General features: G+C 44.6%; 1 protein-coding gene across 4 annotated transcripts in view; it reads right to left on the bottom strand.

Annotated features, from left to right (window-relative positions):
- The window catches only part of lrp8 (low density lipoprotein receptor-related protein 8, apolipoprotein e receptor), a 271,348-nt gene that overhangs the window by 54,779 nt on the left and 191,418 nt on the right, over positions 1-25,151 (bottom strand). For all 4 annotated transcript variants that reach the window (XM_045205448.1, XM_045205449.1, XM_041840045.2 and 1 more), the window contains exons 5-8: positions 14,802-15,176; positions 6,335-6,457; positions 3,731-3,853; positions 758-877 (exon numbers count right to left, since the gene is read on the bottom strand). In XM_045205448.1, coding sequence (XP_045061383.1) covers positions 758-877; positions 3,731-3,853; positions 6,335-6,457; positions 14,802-15,176 — 741 coding nt within the window. The remainder of the gene's footprint in view (positions 1-757; positions 878-3,730; positions 3,854-6,334; positions 6,458-14,801; positions 15,177-25,151) is intronic.

The raw sequence follows: 25,151 nt of genomic DNA, 5'->3' as shown, positions 1-25,151 counted from the left end.
GGTTGCTAATATGACTAGGATTGTGCCTTTGGCTACAGGACAATGAAAGAAAGTTTATATCAAATAATTGCCTCCACGGATATGGTCTGATTTTGGTTAGGCTACTTTGAAGCAAGGTAAGACATGCGTCATATGTAGTAAAATGTTCAGGTTTCAAACAATTCCGTTTTGAAAATGCACACTGCCTCCAGCTCATTGCAAAGTGGTGTGTGACGTGCTGATGAAGCCTGTCTTCCGTCGTCTGCGTTTACGGTTTGAGATGCAGTAGGAGCAGCTCTCACGCTTTCTGACAGATTTTCCTCTCAAAGGCTCTGTATCTGTTTGCTGTGTGTGTGATAAATAAGATACATAACGAATATACTGTACACACGCACCAATTTAATTCCACTAAATTATGCAAATTAACCTACAGACTGATAAGCATGACCAGTCAAATGTATTTCCATCAACTGGAATTTCCATCAATGAAGAGGCTAAAAGCATTATTTCTTAATGGGATTTTTCCTTCTTCTCCTGGACAATTGGCCAGCGGCAATTTTAATTATCGGGCTTTTCTATTTTTTTTATCGGCCAAAAGCTGGCTATTACTGGCTAACGGAATCCCTGAAAGTGAATGAGAGACATTTTGGTGTATTGAAGTAAGGTTTTAGATTGTCTGGTCCTGTACCTTCACAGGTCTTGTCTGAGAGGGACAGGTTTTCTGGTCCTGTACCTTCACAGGTCTTGTCTGAGAGGGACAGGTTGTCTAGTACTCTACCTTCACAGGTCTTCTTGTCCATTAGTTGGTATCCAGAGGGACAGTCACACTCATAGCCGATCCTCCTGTTTCTGCAGATGTGAGAGCAGCCTCCATTTTTGTCTGCACACTCATTCACACCTAGAGAGAGAGAGAGAGAGAGAGAGAGAGAGAGAGAGAGAGAGAGAGAGAGAGAGAGAGAGAGAGACATAGGTAGAGACAGGAGAGAGAGAAAGAGAGTGAGAGAGAGAGAGAGAGAGAGAGAGAGAGAGAGAGAGAGAGAGAGACATAGGTAGAGACAGGAGAGAGAGAAAGAGAGTGAGAGAGAGAGAGAGAGAGAGAGAGAGAGAGAGAGAGAGAGAGAGAGAGAGAGAGAGAGAGAGACATAGGTAGAGACAGGAGAGAGAGAGAGAGAGAGAGAGAGAGAGAGAGAGAGAGAGAGAGAGAGAGAGAGAGAGAGACATAGGTAGAGACAGAGAGAGAGAGAAAGAGAGTGAGAGAGAGAGAGAGAGAGAGAGAGAGAGAGAGAGAGAGAGAGAGAGACATAGGTAGAGACAGGGAGAGAGAGAGAAAGAGAGTGAGAGAGAGAGAGAGAGAGAGAGAGAGAGAGAGAGAGAGAGAGAGAGAGAGACATAGGTAGAGACAGGAGAGAGAGAGAGAGAGAGAGAGAGAGTGAGAGAGAGAGAGAGAGAGAGAGAGAGAGAGAGAGAGAGAGAGAGAGAGAGAGAGAGGGGGGTGAAAGGGAGTTAAACATCAATAAAACAACCAAGATATTGGTGTGTGTGTGTGTGCGCCTGGGGAGGCTCTAGGGGAATATGTAGCTATTACACACCTGGAACCAGTCCAAAATGTACTGGGGCTCAAGAGGGGGCGGCTATGCGTCAGGTGCCCCCGTCTAATTTGATTTCCTCAAAGGAGCAGCTCTCCTTCCCTTATCCCTCTATCCATCCCTCCTCCTCCTCCTCCCCATATCCCTCTCCTTCCTCCACTTATCCCTCTATCCATCCCTCCTCCTCCCCATATCCCTCTCCTTCCTCCCCTTATCCCCCTATCCATCCCTCTATCCATCCCTCCTCCTCCCCATATCCCTCTCCTTCCTCCCCTTATCCCCCTATCCATCCCTCCTCCTCCCCATATCCCTCTCATTCCTCCCCTTATCCCCCTATCCATCCCTCTATCCATCCCTCCTCCTCCCCATATCCCTCTCCTTCCTCCCCTTATCCCTCTATCCATCCCTCCTCCTCACCATATCCCCCTCCTTCCTCCCCTTATCCATCCCACTATCCATCCCTCCTCCTCACCATATCCCCCTCATTCCTCCCCTTATCCATCCCTCTATCCATCCCTCCTCCTCCCCATATCCCCCTCCTTCCTCCCCTTATCCATCCCTCTATCCATCCCTCCTCCTCCCCATATCCCTCTCATTCCTCCCCTTATCCCCCTATCCATCCCTCCTCCTCCCCATATCCCTCTCATTCCTCCCCTTATCCCCCTATCCATCCCTCTATCCATCCCTCCTCCTCCCCATATCCCTCTCATACCTCCCCTTATCCCCCTATCCATCCCTCCTCCTCCCCATATCCCTCTCATTCCTCCCCTTATCCCTCTATCCATCCCTCCTCCTCACCATATCCCTCTCATTCCTCCCCTTATCCCTCTATCCATCCCTCCTCCTCCCCATATCCCCCTCCTTCCTCCCCTTATCCCCCTATCCATCCCTCTATCCATCCCTCCTCCTACCCATATCCCCCTCCTTCCTCCCCTTATCCATCCCGCTATCCATCCCTCCTCCTCCCCATATCCCTCTCATTCCTCCCCTTATCCCTCTATTCATCCCTCCTCCTCACCATATCCCCCTCCTTCCTCCCCTTATCCATCCCTCTATCCATCCCTCCTCCTCCCCATATCCCCCTCCTTCCTCCCCTTATCCCCCTATCCATCCCTCCTCCTCCCCATATCCCTCTCCTTCCTCCCCTTATCCCCCTATCCATCCCACTATCCATCCATCCCTTCTCCTCCTCCTCTTTCCTCCTCTTATCCCTTTATCCATCCCTCCTCCTTACCTTCCCTCTCTCTCCTTCTGTTCCCCTTTCAGTATCTATCCTCTCCTTACCCCCCTCCCCTCCTCCTTCTCTCTACCAGTCTCCATCCTTCCTTGCATCCCTTTATCCCACTCCTTCCTCCCTTCCGCTCATAATCCTAGCAGATAGAGTGGTGTTGACAGCAGACACTTCATTATGAGTTTACATAGCAGATTAAACAAGGCTACAGGTACAGTCATGCCTGATAGGAAGAGAGGGAGGCTGGAGGATGTTGTACAACCACAAGCTGGTCATTTATCTTCCATATTAACGAACAGTACATGTTCACTTACATGGTTTCAGTAGTACAAAAGCCCATGTTATATTTCTACATTGATACAATTCTAACAGAATATATGCATAACATGTACGGCAAAGCAAAGATATAATGTCACAGATGTTAATGTACAGCACACCAAATAGATTTCATGTCACTCTATTTCATCATTACAAAAGATAAGAAAGATGAAAGCAGTGGTTGGTTGCCAGTGCTGGAGCTGATCTGTATGTTGACATACTGTTGACCTATCAGGAACACAAAGCTAGAGGTTCCAGAGCATTCCACTGTGAGGTCCATGACTAAAGAGCTCTAAGTTGCAATTATCTATGGTGGGAAGCTAATCCATATGGTGCCTTATGGGTAGTGTAGTCAGAGCACGTTTCCTAGCCGTGAACACACTCGAGGGAAGAGTTGGTCTTTGATGGGAACGAGAGCGCTGAGAGTTGTACTGATTTACTCTCCATTGATGAAATGAAGCTCTGATTACTAGCACAGTGACCATTTGCATGTCAAGTGGATGTTAATAAGTGTGTGTGTGTGTATGTATGCATGTGTGTACATTTATCAGTGTACAGTGTATGTATGCGTTTGTATGTGTATGCATGCATGCATGTGTGTTTGTGTGTGTCTCACCACACTCCTTCATGGGTTCGTCTGACCAGTCCTTGCAGTCTTTGACGGCATCACACACCTTGCTGCTGTCGATACACTGTCCGTTCTTGCACATAAACTTCCTGGTGCCATCACACTTAGTGGCTGGGAAAAGGGTAGAAAAATACACTGATCATTACCTTGCAAAAGCTTACAACAAGTGTTTGATTTCCAATGCATGTCACTACTACTCTGATTCCTCTGGCCAGATAGCATCAAACAAGCTCTCTGGTTCCCAGACACTTCCGTCCAGTATTATTAGCTTGTGGGCAATAAGTAACAATGATACAACTTTGGTAGCTTAGCACCCTGTCTGTCTGTCTGTCTGTCTGTCTGTCTGTCTGTCTGTCTGTCTGTCTGTCTGTCTGTCTGTCTGTCTGTCTGTCTGTCTGTCTGTCTGTCTGTCTGTCCTTGCAGTAGAGAAGGTGTTAGTGTAATAATAGCATAGGAGAGGTGTAATGTACTGTAATACATCCTGCTGGTACACTGTACTGTAATACATCCTGCTGGTACACTGTACTGTAATACATCCCGCTGGTACACTGTACTGTAATACATCCTGCTGGTACACTGTACTGTAATACATCCTGCTGGTACACTGTACTGTAATACATCCTGCTGGTACACTGTACTGTAATACATCCTGCTGGTACACTGTACTGTAATACATCCTGCTGGTACTCCACTCTGTAATGTGATCTCCTGGCTGTTTTCCAGGACTCTACAGTCATGTACCTTCACACACTGCTACTGTCTCTGTGTATCGCATTGATGGCGTTAAAAACACTTTTCTACTGTCTGTCTGCATGGCTGGAGTTACATCACTATTCTACTGTCTGTCTGCATGGCTGGAGTTACACCACTATTCTACTGTCTGTCTGCATGGCTGGAGTTACACCACTATTCTACTGTCTGTCTGCATGGCTGGAGTTACACCACTATTCTACTGTCTGTCTGCATGGCTGGAGTTACACCACTATTCTACTGTCTGTCTGCATGGCTGGAGTTACACCACTATTCTACGGTCTGTCTGCATGGCTGGAGTTACACCACTATTCTACTGTCTGTCTGCATGGCTGGAGTTATACCACTATTCTACTGTCCGTCTGCATGGCTGGAGTTACACCACTATTCTACTGTGTCTGCATGGCTGAAGTTACACCACTATTCTACTGTCTGTCTGCATGGCTGGAGTTACACCACTATCTACTGTCTGTCTGCATGGCTGGAGTTACACCACTATTCTACTGTCTGTCTGCATGGCTGGAGTTACACCACTATTCTACTGTGTCTGCATGGCTGGAGTTACACCACTATTCTACTGTCTGTCTGCATGGCTGGAGTTACACCACTATTCTACTGTCTGTCTGCATGGCTGGAGTTACACCACTATTCTACTGTCTGTCTGCATGGCTGGAGTTACACCACTATTCTACTGTCTGTCTGCATGGCTGGAGTTACACCACTATTCTACGGTCTGTCTGCATGGCTGGAGTTACACCACTATTCTACTGTCTGTCTGCATGGCTGGAGTTATACCACTATTCTACTGTCCGTCTGCATGGCTGGAGTTACACCACTATTCTACTGTGTCTGCATGGCTGAAGTTACACCACTATTCTACTGTCTGTCTGCATGGCTGGAGTTACACCACTATCTACTGTCTGTCTGCATGGCTGGAGTTACACCACTATTCTACTGTCTGTCTGCATGGCTGGAGTTACACCACTATTCTACTGTGTCTGCATGGCTGGAGTTACACCACTATTCTACGGTCTGTCTGCATGGCTGGAGTTACACCACTATTCTACTGTCTGTCTGCATGGCTGGAGTTACACCACTATTCTACTGTCTGTCTGCATGGCTGGAGTTACACCACTATTCTACTGTCTGTCTGCATGGCTGGAGTTACACCACTATTCTACTGTCTGTCTGCATGGCTGGAGTTATACCACTATTCTACTGTGTCTGCATGGCTGGAGTTACACCACTATTCTACTGTCTGTCTGCATGGCTGGAGTTACACCACTATTCAAGCACACACACACACACACACACACCCACATACACACACACCAAACATTGTGTGAAACTGTGTAGCAGTGTGTTATGGATTTCAGGTTGATCACTGACTACATCTTACAACAACGGCTCCTAAATAAATCCCAGTTAGCATTAGTTTGACCTTGAGTTTTCTCCGGCATAGATAGACAAGACAAAGACCGTAGCTCTCAAATAAGAATGTGTTACCATAGACACATGGCAACAAAATCTAGATTTACTTCACCAAAGGTATACAGAAACAGTTCTGTGTCCCAATATTCTTATAAATGCCCACAGAGCTAGATAGGAGAATGTAGTAAGGATATGAAGAAATAAAGCTACAGCAGTAGTGTGTCCCAATGTACCCATAAATGCCTTCCCTTTGTGTGAAAACCCAGTGAGTATAGCAATAAGTGGAAAAAAGATGGGAGGAAACTAAGGAAAATGTATTTTGGATTATTGGAACATATGTCAACTATATGGACCTAATGCAATAGCTAGGAGAGGAGATAAAGGGCAGCAGAGAAGGCAGGGTCTACCCACCGTTGATACAGCCGGCCTCATCACTGAAGTCAGGACAGTCGTGCACCCTGTTGCACTGCTTGGTACCATGGACACAGGACCCATCACCACACTGGAACTCATCTGGACGGCAGGTCAGCAGAGCTGTGGAGGAGAGAACACACATAACAAGAGTGAGAGAGAGCGTGAGGGAGTAGAAATCAAGAGACCACAAGAAAGAGCGGGATGGGGGGGGGGGGATACAGACAAAGAGCGCACACACACACACCACAAAGATTATGTTAATTCACCAGCGCATCATCCAACTTTCTATCTATCTCTCTAGAGATCCAACCCCAACCTGGTATCCTGTCATAGAGAAAAGGACCCCTGTGAAAACATGTGTGTGTGTTTTATCTTGGGTTAGGAAACACAGAGGGCATTCCAATTCAACAGAAATCACCCTCTGTTCCCCCCAATAATCCTGATTTTACTTACACAGGAAAATCAAAGTAAGCCATGTGATATATCAGACATAGTGTAATAGAATTACTGTCAACATAAAATATTGTCATAAAGACAGTTTATACCAGTTTTATACCAATTTTCTGTCTAAATAGCTTCTAAAATATATGTAAACAGACCATAAATGTCTCATTTTTTTGTTTTCTTGTAAAGCTGTGAGTGCTATTATATGATACAATATCAGTACTTGTTGTATTTACAACTTGTGTAAGTCCTATCATCAACTGATTGGTGTGGTGTATGGCTGTGGATTGAGTGCATTGTTTGAATGGAATGCTGGCATATTGGCAGTTAAATTGAAATATTATTGGAATAATTCCTCTAAAACTGGCTGGCTAGCTAGCTAATCAACATACAGTGCAAATAAATTCTTCAAATGCATTATTTTACACAATATCTTATCACAGCACTGGCAAACCATGGTTGACCAACTCCCTGACCAAAATGACTGACCTTTATCCCATCATAAGATGGTTCGTGTACATTCTAGTATTCTAATTCCTAATTCTATGGTATTTACTCACTGTCCGTGTAAAACACACACCCAGGACTGGTTCTGTTGTTAGTACTGTGTGTGTATGTATGTGTGTGTGCGTGCGTGCGTGTGAGCGTGTGTGTGATTCTCCATTTCTCATTTCTCATCGCTTCTTTAAAGCCATTAGATGCAGTTTATTATAGTGCACTGCGCTTTACTATGGGCGACAATTTTAGAACTCATAACTGAATTCTCTACCAGAAAGTTGGTTGGCCCTCTTTGATGTCACGTAAGTTGATACATTGCTATGTTTTAATTTATAAAGCCCTTTTACAAAAAGTCCCACTGTACCTAACATCATTACTAAACTTTAGACATATGAGTTACCACACCCAGTCTCAGGGATGGCTAACTATGGAAATTCCTTTGGTCTATACTGAGTTAGGTAAATCAGCTTTTAGTTTTCTTGCACCTTATTTGTGGAACAATCTTCAAAACCTTCTTAAATGTGATGTTGTGGTGCCTCAGAAAGCTGATTGAGGACCTTATTACAGATGAATGTGTTTGTTTTTTATGACCTTGTTTTTCTTTATTTCTGCTTGCATGTTGTATTTATATTTTGATGTGTGTATTTTCTGTAATATCTGTAATTTAGGGCTCATCTGTAAAAGAGGCATTGGTCTCAGTATGACTCCCTGATCAAATAAATGTACAAATAAATAAAAATACATAAAACATGTATTATATATATATATATATATATATATATATATATATATATATATATATATATATATATATATATATACAGTGGGGGAAAAAAGTATTTAGTCAGCCACCAATTGTGCAAGTTCTCCCACTTAAAAAGATGAGAGAGGCCTGTAATTTTCATCATAGGTACACGTCAACTATGACAGACAAATTGAGAAGTTTTTTCTCCAGAAAATCAGGCGGCGCACAATTGGCCCAGCGTCGTCCAGGGTAGGGGAGGGAATGGCAGGCAGGGATGTTGGTAGAGTACGGCGTTTGCAACGGCAGGGTTGTGGGTTCGATTCCCACGGGGGGCCAGTATGAAAAAATATAATGTATGCACTCACTAACTGTAAGTCGCTCTGGATAAGAGCGTCTGCTAAATGACTAAAATGTAAATGTAAAAATGTTTAATGAATTTATTTGCAAATTATGGTGGAAAATAAGTATTTGGTCACCTACAAACAAGCAAGATTTCTGGCTCTCACAGACCTGTAACTTCTTCTTTAAGAGGCTCCACTCGTTACCTGTATTAATGGCACCTGTTTGAACTTGTTATCAGTATAAAAGACACCTGTCCACAACCTCAAACAGTCACACTCCAAACTCCACTATGGCCAAGACCAAAGAGCTGTCAAAGGACACCAGAAACAAAATTGTAGACCTGCACCAGGCTGGGAAGACTGAATCTGCAATAGGTAAGCAGCTTGGTTTGAAGAAATCAACTGTGGGAGCAATTATTAGGAAATGGAAGACATACAAGACCACTGATAATCTCCCTCGATCTGGGGCTCCACGCAAGATCTCACCCCGTGGGGTCAAAATGATCACAAGAACAGTGAGCAAAAATCCCAGAACCATACGGGGGGACCTAGTGAATGACCTGCAGAGAGCTGGGACCAAAGTAACAAAGCCTACCATCAGTAACACACTACGCCGTCAGGGACTCAAATCCTGCAGTGCCAGACGTGTCCCCCTGCTTAAACCAGTACATGTCCAGGCCCGTCTGAAGTTTGCTAGAGTGCATTTGGATGATCCAGAAGAGGATTGGGAGAATGTCATATGGTCAGATGAAACCAAAATATAACTTTTTGGTAAAAACTCAACTCGTCGTGTTTGGAGGACAAAGGATGCTGAGTTGCATCCAAAGAACACCATACCTACTGTGAAGCATGAGGGTGGAAACATCATGCTTTGGGGCTGTTTTTCTGCAAAGGGACCAGGACGACTGATCCGTGTAAAGGAAAGAATGAATGGGGCCATGTATCGTGAGATTTTGAGTGAAAACCTCCTTCCATCAGCAAGGGCATTGAAGATGAAACGTGGCTGGGTCTTTCAGCATGACAATGATCCCAAACACACCGCCCGGGCAACGAAGGAGTGGCTTCGTAAGAAGCATTTCAAGGTCCTGGAGTGGCCTAGCCAGTCTCCAGATCTCAACCCCATAGAAAATCTTTGGAGGGAGTTGAAAGTCCGTGTTGCCCAGCGACAGCCCCAAAATATCACTGCTCTAGAGGAGATCTGCATGGAGGAATGGGCCAAAATACCAGCAACAGTGTGTGAAAACCTTGTGAAGACTTACAGAAAACGTTTGACCTGTGTCATTGCCAACAAAGGGTATATAACAAAGTATTGAGAAACTTTTGTTATTGACCAAATACTTATTTTCCACTATAATTTGCAAATAAATTCATTAAAAATCCTACAATTAGATTTTCTGGATTTTTTTTCCTCATTTTGTCTGTCATAGTTGACGTGTACCTATGATGAAAATTACAGGCTTCTCTCATCTTTTTAAGTGGGAGAACTTGCACAATTGGTGGCTGACTAAATACTTTTTTCCCCCACTGTATATACATACACTACCGTTCAAAAGTTTTAGAACACCTACTCATTCAAGGGTTTTTCTTTATTTTGACAATTTTCTACTTTGTAGAATAATATATATGTATATATATTTATATACAGCGTCATACCCAAGAAGACTTGAGGCTGTAATCGCTGCCAAAGGTGCTTCAACAAAGTACTGAGTAAAGCGTCTGAATACTTAAGTAAATGTGATATTTCAGTTTTTTTAAATAAATTGTAATTTGCTAAAATTTCAAATAATCAATTTTTTTGCTTTGTCATTATGGGGTATTGTACGTAGATTGATGAGGGGGGGGGGAAACAATTGAATCAATTTTACAATAAGGCTGTAACGTAACAAAATGTGGAAAAAGTCAAGGTGTCTGAATACTTTTCAAATGCACTGTATATAATTTAGGAGGAACTTCAGATCTTCTGCTTCAATGTGCTTTGAGAGGAAGACGATGAGGGAATCAGCTAAATACATTTGAGGTACACCTATAGAATCATGTGCCTAGTTCAGGGGAATGTCCTGTATCTCTGTTTCATGTTGGGTTGTAACAAAACAAATGCACAGAACACTGCATTAGGGTCCTGCTCATCAGAAGACACAAAGAAACAAAGATACAATAACTTACTAAAATGTCTGTGCTGTGGGTGGTTTGTTTGCACTTCAAGATCTAATATATAGACTTAAAGGTTATGTTAATGTTTATTTGGGTTACTTTTCCTAACAGTCTCTGGACTCATAGCCACATGTTTTATCTCTAAACCCAGCATGATGACCTCTCCTGTGGGCCTCAGTGGACTGGGTTTTATTTCAGAGCACACAATAAAACAGTTGTTCATTTATTTTTTAAGTAATGATCATGTCATCACATACCACTACACATGACACCACAGCACTGGTATGACTTGTACATCGGCTTAACATTAGTATGGTCTCTACAGTTAACATAAAGTACCCACAATAAGGGAGGATATTATATTTTAATCATAATATTGTTTTTGATCATAATGGTAGGTAGGTTTAATCATATTTTAACATCCAAACCCTCTAATAAGTCTGAAACCCCTGCATGAATCTACTCTGACTTCCTCCCTGTCTTTGTGATCAGTGTTTGTCATTACTGAGTGGTCTCTGGGGTTGAGAATAGTGTGTTACTCAGGGAGAGAGGGCATGGTAGTGGGGACCCTCGCTCCCTCTCAAGGGCTCTCCACTGTTCCAATCATCACACTGTTGCATGGCAACCAACCCCACTGATTGCCGTGGTGATTCCAGCGTGGAGCTTCTTATTAACGGGCGCCAAAACAGATGTCTCGGGGGCTTTGATAGCATACTGTATCATTCATACAGACACGCAGGCACACACATACAGACAAAGACGCTACAACACACACCAATGCCTGTACACAAACAAATCCATCCACATATATTAATTGTACATAGATATGTATAGTGATTTTAAGCTGTTAAATCATTCTAAGCTTACTACAACCCTACACACACAGAAAACTCCACTTCCTGTCCATATAGACTATATACATATACAGTGCATTCGGAAAGTTTTCAGACCCCTTCACTTTTTCCACATTTTGTTACGTTACAGCCTTATTCTAAAAATGTATTTAATTATTTTTCAATCTACACACAATACCTCATAATGACAAAGTGAAAACAGGTTTGTAGAAATACCTCATTTACATAACTATTCAGACCCTTTGCTATGAGACTTGAAATTGAGCTCAGGTGCATTATTTTTCCATTGATCATCTGTGATCATGTTTCTACAACTTGATTGGAGTTCACCTGTGGTAAATTAAATTGATTGGAAATTATTTGGAAAGGCATACCTGTCTATATAAGGTCCAACAGTTGACAGTGCATGTCAGAGCAAAAACCAAGCCATGAGGTCGAAGGAATTGTCCATAGAGCTCCGAGACAGGATTGTGTCGAGTCACAGATCTGGGGAAGGGTACCAAAAAAACTCTGCAGCATTGAATGTCCCCAAGTACACAGTGGCCTTCATCATTCTTAAATGGAAGAAGTTTGGAACCACCCAGACTCTTCCTAGAGCTGGCTGCCTGGCCAAACTGAGCAATCGTGGGAGAAGGGACTTCTTGGTCAGGGAGGTGACCAATAACCCAATGGTCACTCTGACAGAGCTCCAAAGTTCCTCTGTGGAGATGGGAGAACCTTCCAGAAGGACAACCATCTCTGCAGCACTCCACCAATCAGGCCTTTATGGTAGAGTGGCCAGACGGAAGCCACTCCTCAGTAAAAGGCACATGACAGCAAGCTTGGAGTTTGCCAAAAGGCACCTAAAGGACTCAGACCATGAAAAACAATATTCTCTGGTCTGATGAATCCAAGACTGAACTCTTTGGCCTGAATGCCAAGCAAACCTGGCACCATCCCCCTACGGTGAAGCATGGTGGTGGCAGCATCATGCTGTGGGGATGTCTTTCAGTGGCAGGGAGACTAGTCAGGATCGAGGGAAAGATGAACGGAGCAAAGTACAGAGAGATCTTTTGAACCTGCTCCAGAGTGCTCAGGGCCTCTGATTGGGGCGATGGTTCACCTTCCAACAGGACAACGACCCTAGGCACACAGCCAAGACAACGCAGGAGTGGGTTCGGGACAAGTCTCTGAATGTCCTTGAGTGGCCCAGCCAGAGTCCAGACTTGAACCTGATCGAACATCTCTGGAGAGACCTGAAAATAGCTGTGCAGCGATGCTCCCCATCTAACCTGACAGAGCTTGAGAGGATCTGCAGAGAAGAATGGGAGAAACTCACCAAATAAAGGTGTGCCAAGCTTGTAGCGTCATACCCAAGAAGACTTGAGGCTGTAATCGGTGCCAAAGGTGGTTCAACAAAGTACAGAGTAAAGGGTCTGAATACCTATGTAAATTATATATTAACGTTTTTTTTGTAATATATTTGCAAAAAATTATAAAATATTTTTTTTTGCTTCGTCATTAAGGGGTATTGTGTGTACAGTCGTGGTCAAAAGTTTTGAGAATGACACAAGTATTGGTCTTCACAAAGTTTGCTGCTTCAGTGTTTTTAGATATTTTTGTCAGATGTTACTATGGTATACTGAAGTATAATTACAAGCTTTCCATAAATGTCAAAGGCTTTTATTTACAATTACATTAAGTTTATGCAAAGAGTCAATATTTGCAGTGTTGACCCTTCTTTTTCAAGACCTCTGCAATCCGCCCTGGCATGCTGTCAATTAACTTCTGGGCCACATCCTGACTGATGGCAGCCCATTCTTGCATAATCAATGCTTGGAGTTTGTTAGAATTTGTGGGTTTTTGTTTGTCCACCCGCCTCTTGAGGATTGACCACAAGTTCTCAATGGGATTAAGGTCTGGGGAGTTTCCTGGCCATGGACCCAAAATGTTGATGTTTTGTTCCCAGAGCCACTTAGTTATCACATTTGCCTTATGGCAAGGTGCTCCATCATGCTGGAAAAGGCATTGTTCATCACCAAACTGTTCTTGGATTGTTGGGAGAAGTTGCTCTCGGAGGATTTGTTGGTACCATTCTTTATTCATGGCTGTGTTCTTAGGCAAAATTGTGATTGAGCCCACTCCCTTAGCTGAGAAGCAACCCCACACATGAATGGTCTCAGGATGCTTTACTGTTGGCATGACACAGGACTGATGGTAGCACTCAACTTGTCTTCTCTGGACAAGCTTTTTTCCAGATGCCCCAAACAATCAGAAAGGGGATTCATCAGAGAAAATGACTTTACCCCAGTCCTCAGCAGTCCAATCCCTGTACCTTTTGCAGAATATCAGTCTGTCCCTGATGTTTTTCCTGGAGAGAAGTGGCTTCTTTGCTGCCCTTCTTGACATCAGGCCATCCTCCAAAAGTCTTTGCCTCACTGTGCGTGCAGATGCACTCACACCTGCCTGCTGCCATTCCTGAGCAAGCTCTGCACAGGTGGTGCCCCGATCCCGCAGCTGAATCAACTTTAGGAGACGGTCCTGGCGCTTGCTGGACTTTCTTGGGTGCCCTGACGCCTTCTTCACAACAATTGAACCTCTCTCCTTGAAGTTCTTGATGATCCGATAAATGGTTGATTTAGGTGGTGCAATCTTACTGGCAGCAATATCCTTGCCTATGAAGCCCTTTTTGTGCAAAGCAATGATGACGGCACGTGTTTCCTTGCAGGTAACCATGGTTAACAGAGGAAGAACAATGATTTCAAGCACCACCCTCCTTTAAAAGCTTCCAGTCTGTTATTCTAACTCAATCAGGGGCCTCCTGTAGCTCAGTTGGTAGAGCATGGCACTTGCAACGCCAGGGTTGTGGGTTCGATTCCCACGGGGGGCCAGTATGAAAATGTATGCACTCACTAACTGTAAGTCGCTCTGGATAAGAGCATCTGCTAAATGACTAAAATGTAAATGTAAAATGTAATCAGCATGACAGAGTGATCTCCAGCCTTGTCCTCGTCAACACTCTCACCTGTGTTAACGAGAGAATCACTGACATGATGCGAGCTGGTCCTTTTGTGGCAGGGCTGAAATGCAGTGGAAATGTATTTTGGGGATTAAGTTCATTTTCATGGCAAAGAGGGACTTTGCAATTAATTGCAATTCATCTGATCACTCTTCATAACATTCTGGAGTATATGCAAATTGCCATCATAAAAACTGAGGCAGCAGACTTTGTGAAGATTAATATTTGTGTCATTTTCAAAACTTTTGACCACAGCCATAGATTGATGAGGGGGAAAAAAACAATTTAATCCATTTTAGAATAAGGCTGTAATGTAAAAATAATGTGGAAAAAGTCAAGGGGTCTGAATTCTTTCCGAATGCACTGTATATGTACGGCCACATCCTGTGTGCATCCTCAGGTGACCCAAGCCCAGATACAGTAGATGACTTACCGCAGTCAGCCTCGTCAGATTTGTCCTTGCAGTCTGCGTCGCCGTCACACTTCCAGTTGAGGTGGACACACTCTCCACTTCCACACTGGAACTCCCCCGCCGGGCAACGGGGCTTCTGGGGCTCTGTCCGGCGACTACAGCGCTCCATAGACTCATCAGACTTATCCCCGCAGTCTGGGTCCCCATCGCAGCTCCACAGGGCTGGGATGCACTCTGAGTCGTTACAGCGGAACTCGTGGGGGCCACAGGTGGAAATGGAACACTTCTCCTCATCACTCCCATCCCCGCAGTCGTCATCGCCGTCGCACACAAAGATGGGAGCCACACACTTCCTGTTATGGCACTGGAACTCCTTGGCGGGGCAGGCCTTGGCGTCTGTAGAGGGAAGCAAGAGACACGGAGAGAGAGAGAGAGAGAGAGAGAAAGAGAGAGAGAGAGGGATGAGTTAGAGGTCTAAACATGGGAGAGTGATGAAGGGAAACCATGAGCTGTCATGTAAGAGTCATGTAAGAGAGTATAGACAAAACAGAACAGTAAGAAAGAGGAACTTCTTCTAACAGACTGCGTAACAGAATGACAGTGGGCGCTAAAAAGGGTATGAGATTAGAGATGAGAAACACAATCACACTCCAGGCCCTGCTCTGAACTACACATCCAGCCATGGAGCCTCCAGAGCCACAGGCGCCTGGGCCTGCTCTGAACTACACATCCAGCCATGGAGCCTCCAGGGCCCAGAGCCACAGGCGCCTGGGCCTGCTCTGAACTACACATCCAGCCATGGAGCCTCCAGGGCCAAGAGCCACAGCCATGCTAAAAACACTTGGCTTCTGTACTGTATGTGTCTGAGACTGAGAGAGATGCTCTGAGACAGGCTCTGACAGGCTCCTCTATAACCTCTCTGTGTCTCCCTCTAACCTCATTGATTTCCTGGCTGCCCAAATAGCCCCAGGCCTGGCCCTGGCTCTGTGTAGTGGCAGCACAGGCTAAATGACTGTTAGTATGCAGTGATAAGCGGCTGGCCCTGCCTTAATAGGGTCAGCTGAACCAAAGGGATAACTGTGGAGGTATTGAGTTGTATGGCCTTTTTATGTAGAGGATTGCTATAACACTGTGCGGACATAGTGCAGAGAGAGAATTCACAGGCTCATTTAAACACACAAAGACACAGACAAGCTCACACACACTCACTCATAGACACACACACACACACACTCACTCATAGACACACACACACTCACTCACAAACATACACACTCACTCACAAACACACACACACACTCACAGACACTCACTCATTCACTCACAGACACACTCACTCATACACACACACACACTCACTCATAGACACACACACACATACTCACTCAGACACACACACACACTCACTCATAGACAAACACACACACATACTGGCATAATGCCGAACTACTCACACAGACAGTAATATTAGGACATGCACGTACAGAAAGCAGGTACCCAAATACTGCTACAACAGATACACACAAACCTCAACTGACATCCTTCCTCTCATACTTAAGTCATACTGCAGTTCATATAAACACACTCCTGCCAACTGGCTAGTGTTCACAGCAGATGATAAATGCCACTTTAGCCTTTTCACCTATCCAGGCTCTGTGGAGTGTGGAGTGTAACACCCACAGTGAAATACTCCAGCCAATCCCAACAGTGACATTATCACATTTCCACATTGGACTGACTCCCTATGATTTATGTGTTGTGGGGAAAGGGCACACTTGTCTTTCAGTAGCATTTCACTTCTGTGTGTGTGTGTGTGTGTGTGTGTGTGTGTGTGTGTGTGTGTGGCCCACCACTTCAGTGTCTCCTCACCACACATAACACACTGCGCCACTGGGGCTAATTATAATAATAGCCAATTGGATTTTCTGCTAATTTTGCGGAAGCATACTAATCATCTCCACTCCTATCAGAGTAATTTAATTAAGTCAACAAATAAACAAGAGGCAATTATATGATCAGGTGTTTCCCAGGTCAACCCCCAACCCCCCTCTCTGTCTGTATGTTAATTGACTGACAGTTGAGCAAGGACAAATTTTAATTCAGGTCAATAGACTTTGTTGCCAATCAACAGTGGTTGAATGTTGGAATTTACAGATAAATTAATGAAAAAGCAAACACTGTTGATGCTATTTGTCGTCTAAGAAGAATGATATGAACACCTCTCTTTTACCGAGTATCATATTATACTGTATGCTGGCTTCAGAATAGCATTTGGCTCTCTGATATATTTCTCATAGATAAATCCTCCATCAAGCAACTTAACCCCTAGAGTCAATGTCCGCGCCCCTGTGGAAATCTAATTAGCATAATACAAAAATCCCCAGAAATTCCCATGTCTGTTTAAGTGAGACATACAATATCTGGTTCTGCACGGGCTGCGTCTCAATCCACCGCATCCGCCAATGTTGGTCTTCCGCATCTGCGGTGAAAGGTGGCAGAGCTACAGCTGTGTTTGTCAGACCATGAGACATCCCGAAAACGTCTGTAGTGTCCAAACGGTTTGGCCTACAAAACTATTATGACCCCTCTATGCCCAGACGAGACTCTCACCAACACAAGCGTCACAGGGCTCGTCTGAAGTCGGTACCCAACATCTTCAGCCAGACACCTGGTCTACAGCCTTCTAGTCTGGCTCTAATGGACCATAGAGCAAACAAACAACATGGTCTAGAATACCAATCTATATCTACATATGAGTTATCAATACAACTAATCAATGATGATAGAATGGTCTACTGGTGCTGTGCTGACATCCAGGGCTGATCATATCCTGATGAATAATTCTATTTAGGGAAAACAATTTGTCAACAGCAGCCTCTGGATAGCAGTAACGATGAGCTGTAGTCCTCCACTCCCCATCCCACATCTCCTGGCCTGGGTATCGTCTTGAGCCATTGTTTTGCAACAGCGAGCTAATGTAGCGTTCACCGTTGCTATGAGGCACCATTATACTTAAATCATTAAAGCAGTGTGGATCAGAGAGATGTGTTCCCTGAGGGAACCCCCCTGACTGCCCCCCAAATGGCACCCTATTCCCTATATAGTGCACTACTTCGGTCAAAAGTAGTGCATGATATATTGAAATAGGGTGCAATTTGGGATGAAAAGTTGTATCGGAAACAAGACACATCTATGATGTACAGCTCTCCTCATAGGAGATGTTAGCCAGTTCACTTAGTGGGCTAAAGACTCTGGAGCTTTGGGTTGGGGAAGGAGGAGGAGGAGGAAGAGGAGGAAGAGGAGGAGGAGGAGGAGGAGGAGGGAGGAGGAAGAGGAGGAGGAGGAGGGGGAGGGATTCAGTAGGTACAACCATACACGTGAACTACAGACAGGAGGGCCAGAGGGGCCTGTTTATGTGAGAGAATGTGGATGGGGATGTGTGTGTGTATAGACAGGCCGCCAGTCAGCCCCTCTCTAGGGTCCCAGGCTGTTTATCAGTACTTTGACTAAATTAGGGCTTTGAGGTTGGGGTTCACAGGCTATCAGACTGACAGGCAGAGGCAGATAGACAGGCCACAGGAGTACTCAGTAGTGCTAAGCGATTAACCAAAATGTTGACATACGTTGGTTCAATCATTTGAATTACATTTAGGTCTGTTTTTTTCTGTGAGATCAATGCTCACATCAATTGCACAGTTTCTCTAGAGATATATCAGATCAAGCCCAAACTGTGCGATGCAGTAGAGAGCTGTAGTTTCCAACAGGCTAATATTCTGAGTGGTGTAGAGCAGAAAACGTGGTAATTAACTACAATGACCATAATCCATTTGAGGCCTACCTGTCCGGTCTGTGTGGGGCAGACACGGAGAGGGAGATAAGAAAGAAGAACGCGTGATCGAGAGGGATAGAGAGCAGTTGCTTCACGAGGTACACAACATGGCCAGAAGTATGTGGACACCCATTCAAATGAGTGGATTCAGGTATTTCAGCCACACCCGTTGCTGACAGGTGTATAAAATCAAGCACACAGCCATGCAGTCTCCATAGACAAATATTAGCAGAAGAATGGCCCGTACTGAAGAGCTCAGTGACTTTCAACGTGACACCGTCATAGGATGCCACCTTTCCAACAAGTCAGTTCGTCAAATTTCTGCCCTGCTAGAGCTGCCCCGGTCAACTGTAAGTACTGTTATTGTGAAGTGGAAACGTCTAGGAGCAACAACAGCTCAGCCGCGAAGTGGTAGGCCACACAAGCTCACAGAACGGGACCACCGAGTGCTGAAGCGTAAAGTGCGTAAAAATCGTCTGTCCTCGGCTGCAATACTCACTAACAAGTTCCAAACTGCCTCTGGAAGCAACGTCAGCACAAGAACTACTCGTCGGGAGCTTCATGAAATGGGTTTCCATGGCCGAGCAGCCACACACAAGCCTATGATCACCATGCACAATGCAAGCGTCAGCTGGAGTGGTGTAAAGCTCGCCGCCATTGGACTCTGGAGCAGTGGAAACGCGTTTTCTGGCGTGATGAATCATGCTTCACCATCTGGCAGTCCGACAGACAAATCTGGGTTTGGTGGATGCCAGGAGAATGCTACCTGCCCCAATGCATAGTGCCAACTGTAAAGTTTGGTGGAGGAGGAATAATGGTCTGGAGCTGTTTTTCATGGTTTGGGCTAGGCCCCTCAGTTACAGTGAAGGGAAATCTTAACACTACAGCATACAATGACATTCTAGACGATTATGTGCTTCCAACTTTGTGGCAACAGTTTGGGGAAGGCCCTTTCCTGTTTCAACATGACAATGCCCCCATGCACAAAGCGAGGTCCATACAGAAATGGTTTGTCGAGATCGGTGTGGAAGAACTTGACTGGCCTGCACAGAGCCCTGACCTCAATCCCATCGAACACCTTTGGTGATGAATTGGAACTCCGACTGCGAGCCAGGCCTAGTCGCCCATCAGCACCAGACCTCACTAATGTCCCCGCAGCAATGTTCCAACATCTAGTGGAAAGCCTTCCCAGAAGAGTGGAGGCTGTTATAGCAGCAAAGGGGGGACCAAATCCATATTAATGCCCATGATTTTGGAATGAGATGTTTGACGAGCAGCTGTCCACATACTTTTGGCCATGTGGTGTATCTCTACCTGAAAATACATAATCTAAGTGATTGATAGTTGGTATTCAGCAGTCATAAAAGTATGCCTTATTTACTTTGAAGAACTACTAAAATAGTGATTTTGTCAGACAGCATAAGCAGCAGCTCTATCGAGATGAGATGATGACTTGGAATGAAATAATAAAGTCATTAAATAAAACAAATGTAATATACAGAACAACTGAAATATTGTATTAAAGTAAAGTAATGTGAATAAATGATGGTTGATAAGTGATAAGCAGTCATGGGCAGTCACTTCCATCATGTTTTATTCTGTGTTACAGCATTCAACCCACATAATGCATAGTGCATTTAATGTAAAAAAAAAATATTGAAACTGAAATCGACAAATCCTGATAATTTTTTTCATAATCGAACCGAAACCGTACTGACCTCATATGGCACTAATCGCTCAGCACTAGTACTCAGACACTCTGGGAGTGGCAGGGGAATATACTGTATGTATAGAACACTCAGTGGGTAGAGAATCAGGGTAGACCAATCATATCATGGACAAGAGTGAGGAGAGCGGGACAGGTAGTGATAAGACATTATATGATGACACGACATGACATAATAGGGGGTGTGACAATTTAGCCACCCTGCGCTGTGCGGTAATTGGGAAAAGATTCACCTCTGATGGGCTACGCTCCGAACTGGATGTCTTTTAAGATGAATTCCAAACGGGTGGTGGTCTTTTCAAAGGCATTTTAAATTGGTGGTAGTCTTTCAAATTAATTTGGTGGTTTTGAAATTATTTCCCCATGCTATTAATGGTATAAAACTGCAGTAAAAGCCCAGAGAGACAGCATTTATGTCTGATGGTTTAAAGGGCAGCCTAGTCTTAGGGTGTCTCAGTGTAGTCTGTCTGTCTGTCTGTCTGTCTGGGGAGGGAGCCTGGAGGAGCCACGGTAAATGGCACCACAGATGAAAAGGAAATAGCAGAATATCACCAGGAGACAAAGAGAAATCTTTAGATAAGATCAGTGTCATCCACCAGCGATACCTCTACTCTTTCACAGCTAGGCATGATGGGTAGATAACAGATATCAGCCATGGGAATTTAAAGGAGAATACCCCATGAATGGCTCAATCACCAGACATCACTAGAGGAGTCAGATGGTGGTTAGGTCTGGATTTAAATATGAATCAAATTATGCCAGTCAGTCTTCACGTAGCTTCCCCTGGTGGGATTATGTCAACCTTTCTAGAATGAAGAAGAGATGGACATTGGATGCCAGAAAGGGTATGGTGTTGTTGAGGCTGATGTTGGAGTTCTGTATGGTAATTGATTAATTAATTAATACATTTCACAGAGACTCAAGGCGGTTAGAACGCAAACTGTCAGACAGAACAAGATCCCGAACGCATCTCTGGTCCCTTGTCGTTCAGTGTGGGCAGGGGGTAATTCCCGCTCTGCGTGCGTTGCTGGAAATTAATTGTGTTTCTTTCGAAAACTGGCGAACAGTAAATAAATCTATGAATAAATTAGCAATGGCCCAGCTCTGATAAAGATGCAGATCAGGCTTAAATCACATGATTAGATCTGTACAATATAGAAAGGCAGGCCCCAACGTTCTACACAGCCAGTGGGTGGTAATTACATAATTATCATTTTTACATGGCTTTATCAGCACCAGCGACTTTCTTCCTGTCTATCCTAATAATAATCAGATGAATAGATATTAAAATCTCAACTGCATCGCTCTCCCATTCTTACTCCTTTAATTATTTCCCTCTCTCTCTGTCTTTTTCTCTCACTTTCTCTACCCCCTCCCATCATTCTCCCTCCCTCCCTCCCTCCCTCCCTCCCTCCCTCCCTCCCTCCCTCCCTCCCTCCCTCCCTCTGTTGTTTTCCTCAGGCCCTGTGAGGAAGCTGTCAATGTTTTAGGTTTGGGTCGAACCACCTCCCAGCTGCAGTTCCATCTCCTGTGTGATATGGCGTGGGTGTGAGGGGGAGAGAGGTGCTTAGAGAAGAACAGCAAATGACCCAATGTTTTCAGAAGCTATTGGGAAATGGCTAGAGTCTGAAACAACCGCACCGCCTCTGGGAAAGGAGCGACTGTGTGTGTGTTCCGTGCCCACATCCCATTACACCTACACAGTCACAGGCCCAGTGTGAAAAGATTATAAATGAAGGGCTTTTTAATGGAGACTGGATGCTGCGCCAAGTCGAGCGTTCGGGATACAAACACACACACACACACACACACACACACACACACACACACACACACACACACACAGCTCTTCCTCTGTAATTTATAAAGGTGGCTGGACTCTTCCAAACTCTCTTGATCCGTTATCAAATAATGGGATGGAAGCTGTATTTATTTTTTTGCGCAGGCTGGACAGGCGAGAATATCAAGGCGTGTGTATGTTTATTCCAAAGTATTCCAACGCATAATAGAGAGATATACAGTGGGGAGAACAAGTATTTGATACACTGCCGATTTTGCTGGTTTTCCTACTTACAAAGCATGTAGAGGTCTGTAATTCTGTTCCAGAAAATCACATTGTATGATTTTTAAGTAATTAATTTGCATTTTATTGCATTGCAAGTATTTGATCACCTACCAACCAGTAAGAATTCCGGCTCTCACAGACCTGTTAGTTTTTCTTTAAGAAGCCCTCCTGTTCTCCACTCATTACCTGTATTAACTGCACCTGTTTGAACTCGTTACCTGTATAAAAGACACCTGTCCACACACTCAATCAAACAGACTCCAACCTCTCCACAATGGCCAAGACCACAGAGCTGTGTAAGGACATCAGGGATAAAATTGTAGACCTGCACAAGGCTGGGATGGGCTACAGAACAATAGGCAAGCAGCTTGGTGAGAAGGCAACAAATGTTGGCGCAATTATTAGAAAATGGAAGAAGTTCAAGATGACGGTCAATCACCCTCGGTCTGGGGCTCCATGCAAGATCTCACCTCGTGGGGCATCAATGATCATGAGGAAGGTGAGGGATCAGCCCAGAACTACTGAGCAGGACCTGGTCAATGACCTGAAGAGAGCTGGGACCACAGTCTCAAAGAAAACCATTAGTAACACACTACGCCGTCATGGATTAAAATCCTGCAGCGCACGCAAGGTCCCCCTGCTCAAGCCAGCGCATGTCCAGGCCCGTCTGAAGTTTGCCAATGACCATCTGGATGATCCAGAGGAGGAATGGGAGAAGGTCATGTGGTCTGATGAGACAAAAATATAGCTTTTTGGTCTAAACTCCACTCGCTGTATTTGGAGGAAGAAGAAGGATGAGTACAACCCCAAGAACACCATCCCAACCGTGAAGCATGGAGGTAGAAACATCATTCTTTGGGGATGCTTTTCTGCAAAGGGGACAGGACGACTGCATCGTATTGAGGGGAGGATGGATGGGGCCATGTATCGCGAGATCTTGGCCAACAACCTCCTTCCCTCAGTAAGAGCATTGAAGATGGGTCGTGGCTGGGTCTTCCAGCATGACAACGACCCGAAACACACAGCCAGGGCAACTAAGGAGTGGCTCCGTAAGAAGCATCTCAAGGTCCTGGAGTGGCCTAGCCAGTCTCCAGACCTGAACCCAATAGAAAATCTTTGGAGGGAGATGAAAGTCCGTATTGCCCAGCGACAGCCCCGAAACCTGAAGGATCTGGAGAAGGTCTGTATGGAGGAGTGGGCCAAAATCCCTGCTGCAGTGTGTGCAAACCTGGTCAAGACCTACAGGAAACGTATGATCTCTGTAATTGCAAACAAAGGTTTCTGTACCAAATATTAAGTTCTGCTTTTCTGATGTATCAAATACTTATGTCATGCAATAAAATGCAAATTAATTACTTAAAAATCATATATTGTGATTTTCTGGATTTTTGTTTTAGATTCCGTCTCTCACAGTTGAAGTGTACCTATGATAAAAATTACAGACCTCTACATGCTTTGTAAGTAGGAAAACCTGCAATATCGGCAGTGTATCAAATACTTGTTCTCCCCATGTATGTGTTCGTATACAAATGTAAGCAAGGTTTGAAATGATTAGTATCAAATATTATATCTGTTTGGGATTCTTGCGCTCAATTTGCAGTCTACAAATTATTAGAAATTATGTTCTGGCCCCCTGACCATCCACTCAAGAAAAAAATCGGCCCACGGCTGAATCTAGTTGATGATCCCTGTCATATGAGAACTCTTTGAAGAACTAGTTTTCGTTCCAGGTAAAAACCTTTTTAGTTCCAGGTAGAACTCTTTTCGGTTCCATGCAGAACCCTTTCCATAGAGGGTTCATTCAACATGGAACCCAAAAGGGTTCTACCTGGAACCAAAAAGGGTTCTCCTACGGGGACAGCTGAAGAACCCTTTTGGAACCCGTTTTTCTAAGAGTGTACTGTACACTCCTGCTGTGACAGACAGCTCATTGATTGAACAAGCTCCACCTTGCTCCACGCCACAGCGGAGGGGATTCCAGAGATAGCAAGGTGTTACACACTCAGGTTAACCTGGGACGTACAGGGAAAGGGGCTACCTAGTCAGTTGCACAACTGAATGCATTCAACCGAAATGTCTCTTCCGCATTTAACCCAACCCCTCTGAATCAGAGAGGTGCGGAGGGAGCAGTGGTTTTTGGGGATTAACTGCCTTGCTCAAGGGCAGAACGGCAGATTTCTCTACCTTGCCGGCTTTGGGATACGAACCAGCGACTTTTCGGTTACTGGCCCAATGCTCTTAACCGCCCAGTATGACCTCTAATTGACCCTGAGCACAGCTCTCCCTGTCTCGTGCATGGCTAGTTGGTACAGTAGTGTACTGTACTGTACAGAATGGCAATATTAGGCAGTTAGCTGCACTACAGCTAACTACCTCAGGACCACACTGCCTGCTGCACTACAGCTAACTACCTCAGGACCACACTGCCTGCTGCACTACAGCTAACTACCTCAGGACCACACTGCCTACTGCACTACAGCTAACTACCTCAGGACCACACTGCCTGTACGCTAGGAACTAAGCTACTGTGATAAGGCAGGGAGTTAAAAGTAATGTACTGAAGAAAAAAACGTACTATGTGTGTGTGTGTGTGTGTGTGTGTGTGTGTTTGTGTGTGTGTGTGTGTGTGTGTGTGTATATAATAAATAAAAATAAAATAAATAAATATATACTGTATTTATGTGAGAAAAGCAGACAGATAACCGTTGTGGGGCAACATTGAATATGTTGTTCCTCTGTAACAATATCCAT

This window comes from Coregonus clupeaformis, chromosome 20 (genome assembly GCF_020615455.1).
Source record: "Coregonus clupeaformis isolate EN_2021a chromosome 20, ASM2061545v1, whole genome shotgun sequence".
Lineage (NCBI taxonomy): Eukaryota > Metazoa > Chordata > Actinopteri > Salmoniformes > Salmonidae > Coregonus > Coregonus clupeaformis.
This window is presented reverse-complemented; position numbering and strand designations above follow the sequence as displayed.